Source organism: Symsagittifera roscoffensis, chromosome 5, assembly GCF_963678635.1.
Source record: "Symsagittifera roscoffensis chromosome 5, txSymRosc1.1, whole genome shotgun sequence".
NCBI classification, from domain to species: domain Eukaryota; kingdom Metazoa; phylum Xenacoelomorpha; order Acoela; family Convolutidae; genus Symsagittifera; species Symsagittifera roscoffensis.
Genome location: NC_087066.1, coordinates 16,540,654 through 16,558,339, shown reverse-complemented (window position 1 = coordinate 16,558,339; position 17,686 = coordinate 16,540,654). Strand labels below are relative to the sequence as shown.

General features: G+C 37.0%; 2 protein-coding genes across 4 annotated transcripts in view; one reads left to right on the top strand and one right to left on the bottom strand.

The window, feature by feature from the left end:
* LOC134846346 (endoplasmic reticulum-Golgi intermediate compartment protein 1-like) overlaps nt 1-17,686 on the top strand; it is a 257,558-nt gene that overhangs the window by 145,440 nt on the left and 94,432 nt on the right. The window lies entirely within an intron of this gene.
* LOC134846347 (uncharacterized) lies at nt 9,616-16,117 on the bottom strand. 3 transcript variants are annotated; one of them, XM_063863660.1, is made up of 5 exons: nt 15,898-16,117; nt 12,887-13,381; nt 12,526-12,636; nt 11,614-11,782; nt 9,616-9,963 (listed from the first exon to the last, which is right to left on the bottom strand). In XM_063863660.1, the coding sequence occupies exons 2-5, from the start codon at nt 13,332-13,334 to the stop codon at nt 9,813-9,815; spliced, it is 879 nt and encodes a 292-aa protein (XP_063719730.1). In that variant the 5' UTR covers nt 13,335-13,381; nt 15,898-16,117; the 3' UTR covers nt 9,616-9,812. The 3 variants fall into 3 exon arrangements, with proteins under 3 accessions (XP_063719730.1, XP_063719731.1, XP_063719729.1); XM_063863661.1 differs by having other exon boundaries at nt 15,995-16,117; XM_063863659.1 differs by lacking the exon at nt 15,898-16,117 and adding an exon at nt 15,334-15,522.

The window sequence follows — 17,686 nt, the reverse complement described above, 5'->3', positions numbered from 1 at the left end:
CCCTGTAATTGGGTTTTATATCACATCGGCAGTTAAACCTTAAATTCAGGTGGTATCTTTTTCTGGGACACCCTGTTATTGGGTTTTATGTCACATCGGTAGTTAAACCTTAAATTCAGGTGGTATCCTTTACTGGGACACCCTGTAATTGGGTATTATATCACATCGGTAGTTAAACCTTAAATTCAGGTGGTATCTTTTTCTGGGACACCCTGTAATTAGGTATTATATCACATCGGTAGTTAAACCTTAAATTCAGGTGGTATCCTTTTCTGGTACACCCTGTAAACGGGTATTATATCACATCGGTAGTTAAACCTTAAATTCAGGTGGTATCTTTTTCTGGGACACCCTGTAATTGGGTTTTATATCACATCGGTAGTTAAACCTTAAATTCAGGTGGTATCCTTTACTGGGACACCCTGTAATTGGGTATTATATCACATCGGTAGTTAAACCTTAAATTCAGGTGGTATCTTTTTCTGGGACACCCTGTAATTGGGTTTTATATCACATCGGTAGTTAAACCTTAAATTCAGGTGGTATCTTTTTCTGGGACACCCTGTAATTGGGTTTTATGTCACATCGGTAATTAAAGCCTAAATTCAGGTGGTATCCTTTCCTGGTACACCCTGTAATTGGGTATTATATCACATCGGTAGTTAAACCTTAAACTCAGGTAGTATCCTTTCCTGGTACACCTTGTAATTGCGTTTTATATCATATCGGTAGTGAAACCCTAAATTCAGGTGGTATCCTTTCCTGGTACACCCTGTAATTGGGTATTATATCACATCGGTAGTTAAACCTTAAATTCAGGTGGGATCCTTTACTGGGACACCCTGTAATTGGGTATCATATCACATCGGTAGTTAAACCTTAAATTCAGGTGGTATCTTTTTCTGGGACACCCTGTAATTGGGTTTTATATCACATCGGTAGTTAAACCTTAAATTCAGGCGGTATCTTTTTCTGGGACACCCTGTAATTGGGTTTTATGTCACATCGGTAATTAAAGCCTAAATTCAGGTGGTATCCTTTCCTGGTACACCCTGTAATTGGGTATTATATCACATCGGTAGTTAAACCTTAAACTCAGGTGGTATCCTTTCCTGGTACACCTTGTAATTGGGTTTTATATCATATCGGTAGTGAAACCCTAAATTCAGGTGGCATCCTTTCCTGGTACACCCTGTAATTGGGTATTATATCACATCGGTAGTTAAACCTTAAATTCAGGTGGTATCCTTTACTGGGACACCCTGTAATTGGGTATCATATCACATCGGTAGTTATACATTAAATTCAGGAGTGATCATTTTCTGGGACCCCCTATAGTTGGGTATTATATCACATCGGTAGTGAAACCTTAAGTTCAGCTGGTATCCTTTTCTGGGACACCGTGTAATTGTATATTATATCACATCGGTAATTAAACCTTAAATTCAGGTGGTATCCTTTTCTGGGACAACCTGTAATTGGGTATTATATCACATCGGTAGTTAAACCTTAAATTCAGGTGGTATAATTTTCCGGGACACCCTGTAATTGGGTATTATATCACATCGGTAGTTAAACCTTAAATTCAGGTGGTATCCTTTACTGGGACACCCTGTAATTGGGTATTATATCACATCGGTAGTTAAACCTTAAACTCAGGTGGTATCGTTTTCTGGGACATCCTGGAATTGAGTATTATTTCACATCGGTAGTTAAACCTTAAATTAAGGTGGTATCTTTTCCTGGTACACCCTGTAATTGGGGATAATATCACATCGGTAGTGAAACCTTAAATTCAGGTGGTATCCTTTTCTGGGACAACCTGTTATTGGTTATTATATCACATCGGTAGTGAAATCTTAAATTCAGGTGGTATCTTTTTCTGGGACACCCTGTAATTGGGTATCATATCACATCGTTACTTATACATTAAATTCAGGTGTGATCATTTTCTGGGACCCCCTATAGTTGGGTATTATATCACATCGGTAGTGAAACCTTAAGTTCAGCTGGTATCCTTTTCTGGGACACCGTGTAATTGGGTATTATATCACATCGGTAATTAAACCTTAAATTCAGGTGGTATCCTTTTCTGGGATAACCTGTAATTGGGTATTATATCACATCGGTAGTTAAACCTTAAGTTCAGGTGGTATAATTTTCCGGGACACCCTGTAATTGGCTATTATATCACATCGGTAGTCATACCTTAAATTCAAGTGGTATCCTTTTCTGGGACAACCTGTTATTGGTTATTATATCACATCGGTAGTGAAATCTTAAATTCAGGTGGTATCTTTTTCTGGGACACCATGTAATTGGGTATTATATCACATCGGTAGTAAAATCTTAAATTCAGGTGGTATCTTTTTCTGGGACACCCTGTAATTGGGTATCATATCACATCGGTAGTTATACATTATATTCAGGTGTTATCATTTTCTGGGACCCCCTATAATTGGGTATTATATCACATCGGTAGTGAAACCTTAACTCAGGTGATATCAATTTCTGGGACACCCTGTAATTGGGTATTATATCACATCGATAGTTAAACCTTAAATTCAGGTGGTATCTTTTTCTGGGACACCCTGTAATTGGGTTTCATATCACATCGGTAGTTAAACATTAAATTCAGGTGGTATCCTTTCCTGGTACACCCTGTAATTGGGTATTATATCACGTCGGTAGTTAAACCTTAAGCTCAGGTGGTATCCTTTTCTGGGACACCCTGTAATTGGGTATCATATCACATCGGTAGTTATACATTAAATTCAGGTGTTATCATTTTCTGGGCCCCCCTTTAATTGGGTATTATATCACATCGGTAGTGAAATCTTAAATTCAGGTGGTATCGTTTTCTGGGACACCGTGTAAGTGGGTTTTATATCATATTGGTAGTTAAACCCTAAATTCAGTTGGTATCCTTTCCTGGTACACCCTGTAATTGGGTATTATATTACATCGGTAGTTAAACCTTAAACTCAGGTGGTATCCTTTTCTGGGACACCGTATAATTGGGTATCATATCACATCGATAGTTATACATTAAATTCAGGTGTGATCATTTTCTGGGACCCCCTATAATTGGGTATTATATCACATCGGTAGTTAAACCTTAAATTCAGGTGGTATCGTTTTCTGGGACACCGTGTAAGTGGGTTTTATATCATATTGGTAGTTAAACCCTAAATTCAGTTGGTATCCTGTCCTGGTACACCCTGTAATTGGGTATTATATTACATCGGTAGTTAAACCTTAAACTCAGGTGGTATCCTTTTCTGGGACACCGTATAATTGGGTATCATATCACATCGATAGTTATACATTAAATTCAGGTGTGATCATTTTCTGGGACCCCCTATAATTGGGTATTATATCACATCGGTAGTGAAACCTTAAGTTTAGGTGGTATCCTTTTCTGGGACACCCTGTAATTGGGTATTATATCACATCGGTAGTTAAACCGTAAATTCAGGTGGTATCCTTTCCTGGTACACCCTGTAATTGAGTATTATATCACTTCGGTAGTTAAACCTTAAACTCAGGTGGTATCCTTTTCTGGGACACCCTGTAATTGGGTATCATATCACATCGGTAGTTTTACATTGAATTCAGGTGTTATCATTTTCTGGGACCCCCTATAATTGGGTATTATATCACATCGGTAGTGAAACCTTTAGTTCAGGTGATATCAATTTCTGGGACACCCTGTAATTGGGTATTATATCACATCGGTAGTTAAACCTTAAATTCATGTGGTATCTTTTTCTGGGACACCCTGTAATTGGGTATTATATCACATCGGTAGTTAAACCTTAAATTCAGGTGGTATCTTTTTCTGGGACACCCTGTAATTGGGTTTTATATCACATCGGTAGTTAAACCCTAAATTCAGGTGGTATCTTTTCCTGGTACACCCTGTAATTGGGTATTCTATCACATCGGTAGTTAAACCTTAAACTCAGGTGGTATCTTTTTCTGGGACACACTGTAATTGGGTATTATATCACATCGGTAGTGAAACCTTTAGTTCAGGTGATATCAATTTCTGGGACACCCTGTAATTGGGTATTATATCACATCGGTAGTTAAACCTTAAATTCATGTGGTATCTTTTTCTGGGACACCCTGTAATTAGTTATTATATCACATCGGTAGTTAAACCTTAAATTCAGGTGGTATCTTTTTCTGGGACACCCTGTAATTGGGTTTTATATCACATCGGTAGTTAAACCTTAAATTCAGGTGGTATCCTTTACTGGGACAACCTGTAATTGGGTTTTATATCACAACGGTAGTTAAACCTTAAACTCAGGTGGTATCTTTTTCTGGGACACCCTGTAATTGGGTATTATATCACATCGGTAGTTAAACCTTAAATTCATGTGGTATCTTTTTCTGGGACACCCTGTAATTGGGTATTATATCACATCGGTAGTTAAACCTTAAACTCAGGTGGTATCTTTTTCTGGGACATCCTGTAATTGAGTATTTTTTCACATCGGTAGTTAAACCTTAAATTAAGGTGGTATCTTTTCCTGGTACACCCTGTAATTGGGGATAATATCACATCGGTAGTGAAACCTTAAATTCAGGTGGTATCCATTTATGGGACACCCTGTAATTGGGTATTATATCACATCGGTAGTTAAACATTAAACTCAGTTAGTATCCTTTTCTGGGACACCCTGTAAGTGAGTATTATATCACATCGGTAGTTAAACCTTAAACTCAGGTGGTATCCTTTTCTGCGAAACCCTGTAATTGGGTATTATATCACATCGGTAGTTAAACCTTAAATTCAGGTTGTATCCTTTACTGGAACACCCTGTAATTGGGTATTATATCACATCGGTAGTTAAACCTTAAACTCAGGTGGTATCCTTTTCTGGGAAACCCTGTAATTGGGTATTATATCACATCGGTAGTTAAACCTTAAAATCAGGTGGTATCCTTTTCTGGTACACCCTGTAATTGGGTATTATATCACATCGGTAGTTAAACCTTAAACTCAGGTGGTATCTTTTTCTGGGACACCCTGTAATTGGGTATTATATCACATCGGTAGTGAAACCTTTAGTTCAGGTGGTATCCTTTACTGGGACACCCTGTAATTGGGTATTATATCACATCGGTAGTTAAACCTTAAATTCAGGTGGTTTCTTTTTCTGGGACACCCTGTATTTGGATTTTATATCACATCGGTAGTTAAACCTTAAATTCAGGTGGTATCCTTTACTGGGACACCCTGTAATTGGGTATTATATCACATCGGCAGTTAAACCTTAAACTCAGGTGGTATCTTTTTCTGGGACACCCTGTAATTGGGTATTATATCACATCGGTAGTTAAACCTTAAATTCAGGTGGTATCCTTTTCTGGTACACCCTGTAAACGGGTATTATATCACATCGGTAGTTAAACCTTAAACTCAGGTGGTATCCTTTTCTGGGAAACCCTGTAATTGGGTATTATATCACATCGGTAGTGAAACCTTTAGTTCAGGTGGTATCTTTTTCTGGGACACCCTGTAATTGGGTTTTATATCACATCGGTAGTTAAAACTTAAATTCAGGTGGTATCCTTAACTGGGACACCCTGTAATTGGGTATTATATCACATCGGTAGTTAAACCTTAAACTCAGGTGGTATCTTTTTCTGGGACACCCTGTAATTGGGTATTATATCACATCGGTAGTTAAACCTTAAAATCAGGTGGTATATTTTTCTGGTACACCCTGTAAACGGGTATTATATCACATCGGTAGTTAAACCTTAAACTCAGGTGGTATCCTTTTCTGGGAAACCCTGTAATTGGGTATTATATCACATCGGTAGTTTAACCTTAAATTCAGGTGGTATCCTTTACTGGGACACCCTGTAATTGGGTATTATATCACATCGGTAGTTGAACCTTAAATTCAGGTGGTATCTTTTTCTGGGACACCCTGTAATTGGGTTTTATATCACATCGGTAGTTAAACCTTAAATTCAGGTGGTATCCTTTACTGGGACACCCTGTAATTGGGTATTATATCACATCGGTAGTTAAACCTTAAACTCAGGTGGTATCTTTTTCTGGGACACCCTGTAATTGGGTATTATATCACATCGGTAGTTAAACCTTAAATTCAGGTGGTATCCTTTTCTGGTACACCCTGTAAACGGGTATTATATCACATCGGTAGTTAAACCTTAAACTCAGGTGGTATCCTTTTCTGGGAAACCCTGTAATTGGGTATTATATCACATCGGTAGTTAAACCTTAAATTCAGGTGGTATCCTTTTCTGGGACACCCTGTAATTGGGTATTATATCACATCGGTAGTTAAACCTTAAACTCAGGTGGTATCTTTTTCTGGGACACCCTGTAATTGGGTATTATATCACATCGGTAGTTAAACCTTAAATTCAGGTGGTATCCTTTTCTGGGAAACCCTGTAATTGGGTATTATATCACATCGGTAGTTAAATCTTAAATTCAGGTGGTATCCTTTTCTGGGACACCCTGTAATTGGGTATTATATCAAATCGGTAGTTAAACCTTAAACTCAGGTGGTATCTTTTTCTGGGACACCCTGTAATTGGGTTTTATATCACATCGGTAGTTAAACCTTAAATTCAGGTGGTATCCTTTTCTGGGAAACCCTGTAATTGGGTATTATATCACATCGGTAGTTAAATCTTAAATTCAGGTGGTATCCTTTTCAGGGACACCCTGTAATTGGGTATTATATCACATCGGTAGTTAAACCTTAAACTCAGGTGGTATCTTTTTCTGGGACACCCTTTAATTGGGTTTTATATCACATCGGTAGTTAAACCTTAAATTCAGGTGGTATCCTTTTCTGGGACACCCTGTAATTGGGTATTATATCACATCGGTAGTTAAACCTTAAACTCAGGTGGTATCTTTTTCTGGGACACCCTGTAATTGGGTATTATATCACATCGGTAGTTAAACCGTAAAATTCAGGTGGTATCCTTTTCTGGGAAACCCTGTAATTGGGTATTATATCACATCGGTAGTTAAATCTTAAATTCAGGTGGTATCCTTTTCTGGGACACCCTGTAAATGGGTATTATATCACATCAGTAGTTAAACCTTAAACTCAGGTGGTATCTTTTTCTGGGACACCCTGTAATTGGGTTTTATATCACATCGGTAGTTAAACCTTAAATTCAGGTGGTATCCTTTTCTGGGACACCCTGTAATTGGGTTTTATATCACATCGGTAGTTAAACGTTAAACTCAGGTGGTATCCTTTTCTGGGAAACCCTGTAATTGGGTATTATATCACATCGGTAGTTAAACCTTAAATTCAGATGGTATCCTTTTCTGGTACACCCTGTAAACGGGTATTATATCACATCGGAAGTTAAACCTTAAACTCAGGTGGTATCCTTTTCTGGGAAACCCTGTAATTGGGTATTATATCACATCGTTAGTTAAACCTTAAATTCAGGTGGTATCCTTTTCTGGGACACCCTGTTATTGGGTATTATATCACATCGGTAGTTAAACCTTAAATTCAGGTGGTATCCTTTTCTGGTACACCCTGTAAGCGGGTATTATATCACATCGGTAGTTAAACCTTAAACTCAGGTGGTATCCTTTTCTGGGAAACCCTGTAATTGGGTATTATATCACATCGGTAGTTAAACCTTAAACTCAGGTGGTATCTTTTTCTGGGACACCCTGTAATTGGGTTTTATATCACATCGGTAGTTAAACCTTAAATTCAGGTGGTATCCTTTTCTGGGACACCCTGTAATTGGGTTTTATATCACATCGGTAGTTAAACCTTAAACTCAGGTGGTATCCTTTTCTGGGAAACCCTGTAATTGGGTATTATATCACATCGGTAGTTAAACCTTAAATTCAGATGGTATCCTTTTCTGGTACACCCTGTAAACGGGTATTATATCACATCGGAAGTTAAACCTTAAACTCAGGTGGTATCCTTTTCTGGGAAACCCTGTAATTGGGTATTATATCACATCGTTAGTTAAACCTTAAATTCAGGTGGTATCCTTTTCTGGGACACCCTGTAATTGGGTATTATATCACATCGGTAGTTAAACCTTAAATTCAGGTGGTATCCTTTTCTGGTACACCCTGTAAACGGGTATTATATCACATCGGTAGTTAAACCTTAAACTCAGGTGGTATCCTTTTCTGGGAAACCCTGTAATTGGGTATTATATCACATCGGTAGTTAAACCTTAAATTCAGGTGGTATCCTTTACTGGGACACCCTGTAATTGGGTATTATATCACATCGGTAGTTAAACCTTAAATTCAGGTGGTATCCTTTACTGGGACACCCTGTAATTGGGTATTATATCACATCGGTAGTTAAACCTTAAACTCAGGTGTTATCTTTTTCTGGGACACCCTGTAATTGGGTATTATATCACATCGGTAGTTAAACCTTAAATTCAGGTGGTATCCTTTTCTGGTACACCCTGTAAACGGGTATTATATCACATCGGTAGTTAAACCTTAAACTCAGGTCGTATCCTTTTCTGGGAAACCCTGTAATTGGGTATTATATCACATCGGTAGTTAAACCTTAAATTCAGGTGGTATCCTTTTCTGGGACACCCTGTAATTGGGTATTATAGCACATTGGTAGTTAAACCTTAAACTCAGGTGGTATCTTTTTCTGGGACACCCTGTAATTGGGTATTATATCACATCGGTAGTTAAACCTTAATATCAGGTGGTATCCTTTTCTGGGAAACCCTGTAATTGGGTATTATATCACATCGGTAGTTAAACCTTAAATTCAGGTGGTATCCTTTTCTGGGACACCCTGTAATTGGGTATTATATCACATCGGTAGTTAAACCTTAAACTCAGGTGGTATCTTTTTCTGGGACACTCTGTAATTGGGTATTATATCACATCGGTAGTTAAACCTTAAATTCAGGTGGTATCCTTTTCTGGGAAACCCTGTAATTGGGTATTATATCACATCGTTAGTTAAACCTTAAATTCAGGTGGTATCCTTTTCTGGGACACCCTGTAATTGGGTATTATATCACATCGGTAGTTAAACCTTAAATTCAGGTGGTATCCTTTTCTGGGACACCCTGTAATTGGGTATTATATCACATCGGTAGTTAAACCTTAAACTCAGGTGGTATCTTTTTCTGGGACACCCTGTAATTGGGTATTATATCACATCGGTAGTTAAACCTTAAATTCAGGTGGTATCCTTTTCTGGGAAACCCTGTAATTGGGTATTATATCACATCGGTAGTTAAACCTTAAACTCAAGTGGTATCCTTTTCTGGGACACCCTGTAATTGGGTATTATATCACATCGGTAGTTAAACCTTAAACTCAGGTGGTATCCTTTTCTGGGAAACCCTGTAATTGGGTATTATATCACATCGGTAGTTAAACCTTAAATTCAGGTGGTATCCTTTTCTGGTATACCCTGTAAACGGGTATTATATCACATCAACTCATTTCGCCCTATCTCTTACTGAAATGGTTGAAACGAAGTGATAAATTACTCAGATATGAGTCTTGATGTACTACTGTAACGACTCAAAAACAGCGCGAATAAACTAGGAAAAAAATCGTTTCTAGATATTTCTTTCAGGTTTTTAAGACAACAAAACATAATTTAACAGCACATGTACAAATATAATTGCACTTTATAGAAGTAACATTTCAGAGATAACTCAACAAAATTATGCTAGTTTATCAGTCATTTATAAGATTTTTCATTTGTCAATCTATCTGTAAGCTTTTTAATTTTCATTGATTACTGTGATTTTCGTAGCCACATTGCTTACTGTGCTCTGTGGTCTTCGTAGCCATATCTGTGGATGGCTTTGCCAGTTGAAGTATTTTCTTCCAGTTCATGCGAGTAGATGTCTCCTTCTCCTACGGGGTCGTTGAACATTGGGGTCCACCTGTTCACTGCATAATTCCGACCCCACCTAAAAAGAAAATCCAGTTAGTCTTCAATCACTTGTGATACCACACATATATAGCATTGCAAACTGGCAGACAGAAAATGAAACAAAAGCCACTCATTCGAAAAACAATTAGAACATTTCGAAAACCTGAACTACAAAATTTCCATAATTTTATCTGGAATGATGTTCAATTTGAAAACACAATAGCTGGTGATTAATAAGTATTCAGACACAAAAATTGATCGGCAACTAAGCCGGCAAAAGTTGGTTAGACTTCCGTTGAGCAAAATTCTTTTCAATTGAAAAACTATTGAAAGTTCAGAAAACCTAAATTTTTAACCTCCTCCATGTGTGCCTAAAATTTTGATGTAAGCCAAGCTATCACATAATTTTCAGTAAGCATTTTGTAAAAGAAAAAAATTCCCTGATGCGGCAACTAAGCCGACAAAACATAATCAGACTAACGATAGTCCGAAAGTTTTTGTGAAACGGAATATTTTGTCTTCAATAGCTTAAGACGTTACGTCTTAAAAAAACTGCCAGAAGTAACAGTAGACCGAAAGAACTTAAAATTGCACGTATGCACGAGAATGAAGTCTAGTGATTCAAGTGATTTTGTTAACAAGTTGTTAGCCCGAAAAAAAGTCAATATTCCAGTTTGATAACGCTTGCTTATCGCACGCGTAAATACATCAGTTAAAATACTAGAACAGAACATATTTCCCAACAAACCTAACATATTTCCGAACAGAACATAAGGCAAAGGCGTAGAGCTAAACCAAAGTCTCTTCCCCCTCCCCCCACCTGCAGGAGGAAAAAGAACCTATAACGTTAATTATGGAGATCAAATATGTTTGGAACAGCCTAATTAGTCCGCATGTCAATTTTCAAAACGATCGGACATTGTGAACAGTAACTTTACTTGTAAAAAAAATGCAGGAGGGGGAAAGGAAAAAGAGCCAAAATTGCTGCAATTGATAACAATATACCAGATTGTTTCAATTAAATAATTACGTTTTTTGGTTAACTGAATTTATTGAGGCAATACATCAGTACCAAAAATTATCAATTTTCGGCAGTAGAACGTGTTATAAGTCAGCGTTGTTGAACCCCCCTTCTACTTTATTGATATAAAAATGAAAGGGCTCAATCCTTCGACTAAATCTAGACGTCTCAGGTGCGACAGTTCGAACTATATATTACGCAAGAAAAAAACTGCTCTCAAACGAAAGGGAGTAACAAAAAATGAAATTCTATGAGGAGCGCTATCAGAACTATAAAAATGATCCATAGTTTGCCCCCCCCCCCCCGGAATTAAACCCCATCAGCAACAAAGTGTCCTCTTTTGGTATTATTTTATGACATCCGTTTTAGGCCGACCAAACCGTTTAACTTATTCAAAGCGCCCTCGGCGCCAGGGTCAAAAATTTTTCAAAAAGTGCCCAAAAACGGTTAAAATGGTTTTTTAGTGTTCCCAGAGTGCTTGGAAAAATCAGTTAGGTCGACCCAAAAAAGGTCGACAAATTTTTGTAAATCGACCCCCCTCACCTCGAGAAAATCCTAGATCTGCCCCTGGCTCCATTGCAACTGAGTTCGAACTGTCGCGCCTGATATGTCCGAGTAATCTTCGTTAATTATTCTATACCGATTCGAAAATTCAAGGACGCTAACTTTTCGAACACTTTGAACTCTAATGAGCAGTCATCGTCTGATCCAAATTCCTCCGTTGCGTCGAATATCATGAGCATGGCCCCATGCAGCATATTCCCACTCACATAACGCCCATTTCTTTTACCCATGAAGAACACAGTACCCAGGATGTCTGAGAAGGGGGAGAGACCTAAAAGCGGTACAGAAAAAAACTTGAGACTCAAGGGAAAAGAAGAAAAAAAGCCTTTTTCAAATTTCGAAGAACTTTTTCCACCTTCCGAATTTCGCAGAAAAATGCATCCGTTGAAGCTCTTAAAGTTAAAAGTAATTTTTATGACAAGCACTTTTTATAATATTAGCTCAATTTGAAAAAACTGCGTGATATCGAAATGGTAAGTATTGCATTTCTATTTTCGTTATTTAAGAACGTAATTTACCTTCTTTTTAGCAAATAATTTGCATTAAGTTTAAAAAACCAGACGACAAACGGTGAATAAATCTAACTTAAGCTTGAACAAATTGTCAGATTTTCCAGGAAAATTGCAAAAAATATTAATACGACCTATCTGTGTCTTCGCTTCAAATTTCCGTCAAAAAAACCAGCCTATTACGTTCATTTTTTACTTACACCAACTCCATTAGAAATAATTTTGTTTCACTGATAAATCTAAAAAATGTAAATCCGTTTTTCGAACTGAAGGTCAAGCTTCAACTTTGGCGCAATTTTCATTTCTGTTTTTGAGTAGTTAGATATCAATAGCCAAAAAGAACAAATTTCAAGGACTTTTTCGTTGCAAAAAAAAACATTCATAACACGCGCTCTAACGAATTTATTTCACTTCGTTCATCACTACTCAATTTTTAGATCAAATGTGTCGGTGGATGTTTTAAAGACACTATGTGATAACACATAAGTATATGAACTTAATTAACCTGTGGTGAGGGTTACTCCGAGGTATACTGCGAGTCCATTCAGAGTCCGTTCTCCTCCATTGGGACCAAAATCCTCCCGATTTTTGAAGCCGCAACATCTCAGGAAATGACCTGGGAAAAGTTGAACAGTTATGTAATTATTTCAAAACTCGATTCAAACGGAATCTGATTTTCAAGCTATTTATGGTTCAGTTTGGCTTCAAAATGCGTGTTTTGTAAGATAAATGGGTAGTATGCCGCGCCATTACGGTATAATTCCATCTCCATAGCCAAAATCTGAAAAAAAAGACTAAAAAAACAATCATCTCTGTAAGCACACACTATTATAATTTGAAAAAATTGAAAATTGGAAATAATTTACCTTCTGGATAGAATTCATGACTGTTTGGATTAGCAAACAACTCACACTCCGTCCATCCCATTACCTGGGTCAAAAACGGCATCTCGGTCAACTTAGTCAAATTCGCATTTTCTCTACTCGTCTGCAAACTATTAGCAACATGTTTCAAGGCTTCTTTTTTCGTGTCGAAAAAGTGGTTGATCACGTGGTTACCTAAGCCACGTCCTTGGGCACTTTTGACTTCCAAAAGCACAACTACGTTTTCCGATTCACTGGCTTTTCGGAGGATGTTGCTCTTTTGAACGGCGCTACATGACGGTCGATGTAATTTCCAGTTGGCCTTTTGATGCGCGAAGGAGCAGTAAAACACTGCGTAACATCCGGTGCATGCCTTTAAGTTGGTTTTCACACTACACGTTTCGCATGACTTTTCAAGCTCGCTGACTTTCGACTCTGAAACATCGCCCATTTTCTTGGGTCAAGGAGAAATCTTTTGTGTATCGATCGACACTCAATCTTTAAACACAACTGCAGATAGCAAAACGCATGTGGAAAAATTTTACTTGCACTACCTTTAATTGTCAAAAGAAATTCTGCACAGTGATTAGTTGTCAAAAGTCAGCACAATGATTATGCACTTAAGACAAATTCAGTAGAATGACTGATTGAAACTAAAGGATTATACGCATAAAACTGTAGTCGCATAAAATAAAAAGAAAATCATTGAGAACTTTACAGCTCGAACTTTCTGTCTTCAAAACATGCAATACTCATTTGTCTTCAAAAATTACTCTTCGATAAATCACTTTTTTGTTTATAAAACTAATTCTTTATTGAAAAAGAATGCAAAAAAAGCCTTAAAAATACAGCAATTTGTTAAAACCAATTTGACGTATTTTCGGAAGATAAAATATTCTGCAATATATTTGATTTGACATTTGGGTCCAGTTCGAGTCCAAAACAATTTAAAATCATAATTTCTCTCGATGAAAGTCCGTGGTATTCTATGACCTCAAAGATGTACCTAACTAACCAATGGCATCTCATGAAACTGCTGTAACCTGGATGCCTGTTACAAAATATCAGACAAAAATTTTGAATTTAATTGAGTAAAATTAAGTTTTCAAGGCCTAAATTAAACAAAATTAGGCTATTGTAAGCCTGCTGCTCGCTCGCATTTTTCGTTCTTATTTAGACTAAAATAAAAAAACCTTAACCTGTCTTTCTAATTACTGGAAGAAGGTTTTAATGTCGTTCGAAACCCGACTGAAAGGGCTTTAATATGATATATAACTCGATCCATTCTGCCAAAAAATATTTGTGGTACCTGATTTTGCGTGGAAAAGAAAACTAAAACACAAATGGTCTGAATAATAACCAAATGCAAAAATAGAGGAAAATAGCATACACCTTAAAATTCAAAATCGGAGCGCTCAGGCGATTAGGCCATGTTCTAAGAATGGAGATAGGATGATTAACCAAACAAGTCGTCTTGGGTTGACCGCACCCTGAAATCAAAACAATATAACAAAAAAGTACAAAGTTTGCTAACTGTAGAACCCATCACACTATAGACTGGGTAGATGCTATAACGACCACAATAGACAGAAACGAAAACCAGAAAAAAAACAAGTGTAAACCTAACATCCGTAATGTTCAACAAAAGATGCAGAACGCAGACAGGACTGAAAATCCATAATACAAAAAATCATAGGCGCAAAAGAGAAGAGTAGAAAGGTAGCAATTTCTAGACAACCCTGACTGCAAAGAGACCGCGAAAAAGTGTGCGTAGGAGTAAAACCAGGTGTTTGTCCCTTCTGCAACAAAAAGGCGGTTACCAATCTAGCGAGGAAGATAAAAGATATACCCAAAAAGACTATTGTAAGAAGGAAACCGCCTCACATTAGGAAAATTAAAGGGAGACGATTTTGCGAAAAACCATCCTTGCATGTCACGAAGAATTCAAGAAGCCTTACAAAGATCAATTCCATCATCATTAACAATTTCCAGATAAAAAATAAGGATGACACAAACACAACAAAAAAACTATGACTATGACGATTTACAATGTTCCAGAAGCAAAAACAAAAATGTCACAAATTTGAGATCTAGGTAAAAAAAAACATTATGGGAGCTCGATTTTACCTTCTTCATATAAATTAAACGTATATATTTTAAACGTAAAAGCTGGAAAGCTTATATCAGGAAAACCCTTACCGAAGACACATAGAAGATTTCGAGTACAATTAACATTTTCAAAATTTGAAAAAAAACTTGCAAAACTTACTCACTTCAGATCATATCAACTTTTCACACCAAATCTACTTCTTACCTGGATAGAAAAATTTGAAATCCGCAGTGAAAAAAAAAATCAAATCTAGCTTCAAACCATAAACTTTATTTTTTAACAAAGGGAAAAAGACAGAAACTTTCCGAACAGCTTAAAACGAGCTTTTTAAAGAACTTACTTGTTCGTTTTTTGACCAAATGAACTCGATGAAACCAACAAGGTAGATCGTAACGAGAAAGCGCTAAAAATAAAATGCGGAAGCAATACAATGTATGAGTTTATAAAGGTTTGAAGCTTACATTTTAATGGACAATTCACAATCATGAGATTAGGAAGGGGTAAAACTGCCACGCATTGAAGCTGTTAAACGTTCTTCTTCATCTCAATTTAATACCATTGAAACCATCATTCTATAAATAAACACTTCAGTGCGTTCAATGTGTGGCAAAAAAAAAACAATTTCCCTTCCAACGTCAACGTTACAAACTGCAATAAAAAATATTTTCAGTATTTCAATTAATAGTGTTGGGTAGCTTCTGGTTAAAGAATGATAAACTATCATAAAAACATCAAAAAATGCTTATCCGAATACTAGAATAATCATTTTAGGTTTAAGTCGTGGTCGTTAATATCGTTAACGAACTTTTTCATTCAATTTAAAACGGACCCAATTTTGCTTGAAGAAACGTATATTGGGAAATTTAGATCAAGTGATGTCTATGAAAACCAAACATGTACCAACCTTTTACCACGATGTCTCGTTGAGAGGAAATAACAATATCAGGCGACAGGAAAACAATTAAATATGGCCCAAAAAACTCAAATTATTTCAGACTAACCAGACGCGTTTTAAAGCCCAAATTGATTTCAGCAGCACGCTAAAAGTAGATGTGAATGTCAAAGGGCGATCCAATTACTGTTTTGTGAATTCAATTAAAGGAGTGAATTCGGTTCATTGCAGTTTATCTGAAAAGATTCAGTTCATCATTATCAACCAACATTTCAACGGGTTAAATAGTACTGTCTGCTTAGAATGCACAACCTTTAGATATCAAACACATATTTGGTGTTTATTAAAGGATTCTATATTGCTGAGCGCAGAAAGGCCAACAAAAGACACGAAAAAACTTAATAGGGGTATCCGAGTCCCCTTTTCCTGAAGGTTTGATTTCTTATTGCTAATTTAATTTTACTCCCCATTTCATTAAAATATCTATGATGGGTCCTAGACGATAGGATTCCTAGGGGGTTGTGGGTTCTAGGGGACTTGGGTTGCGAGAAAAGATAATTGTAACGATGCTAATTGTACGAAATTTCGTAAAAGGAACCTTGGCAAACCTTTGGTAAATTTCGGCATTTAAGACAAAACTATCAGAACCTGAACAAATCTGACAGCCTAATGCGTGCAACAAAGTTTGAACTCAATTTTAAGTCGTTGATATAAAATCATTGATTTTTTGGAAGCACATACACTTGCATCTCAATCTGAAAAGCACAAACAATAGCATTTTATGAACCCTGTTTTTATGATTAACCGATTAATTGTTCACTTTGAACCCATATATCCAGGCGCGGATTTAGGAATTTCTCGAGGGGGGGGGGGTGGATTTTCAAAACTTTTTTTAAGGTCGCCCAAATCTCCTAAATCTCTATAAAGACCCTAATTTGACCAAATTTTCGGCACCACAGACAAATTTTTTTAAAAAGGCCAAAAACGGCGTTTTTAGGCACTCTTTGGAAAATTTCGACCAAAAAAATCGCGTTTTTTGGCGCGCGCTCTCCCCTCAAAACTAATATAGATTGGCGCTCGAGGCGCCTTTACAAAAATTTTAAGGTCAGTCAGCCAAAGATGGATATCTCAAAATAGTAAAATGGGGAAACCCTTTGGGTCGACAGGTGGTCGAATCCCAGAAGGGGGCGTCCGCCCTTCTCCTTCTCCGCCGCCTTCCCCCTAAATCCGCTACTGCAATATCCAGGGAAATTGCTGCTTCAAGGAAATTGCTGCAAATTGTTTCTACTTTGAAGAGCGAGATGCAGTTTTGTCTTTATGAACAGAGTTTTGAAACTTTCCTCGACAGGTGTACAGAAACCGGAAACCTCCTTCCATTTGCAACGAACTTGGTTAAAGTAAGTCGTCTTGAACTTGGGAAGATAGACATTCCAGGGTTTTAATATTATAAAATGCTTTACCACAGAGGAATTGCATTGACTTCAAATCACACATTAGGGATAAACGTACACAAAATATACAATGCAAACAAATCTCATACCAGCAGTTTCTTTATGGTACTTTTAAATTTTTAATAACAAATTTAAACACAGAGGCGAAGCTGAGCTTCGCACCACTTGCGATACAAAAGGAAAGTTTAAAAAAATCAAAAAGATCGAAAAAACCAGATCTATTAAATGAATGAAGCTAGTTTTGAAACAAAAACATGCCAAGACAATAGAATGTGTACTAAGCATCGGAAGATAATGTATCCAGCGGTAGCAACGCCGAAAATACCTCGTCAGAAACCTTGTCAGAAGTC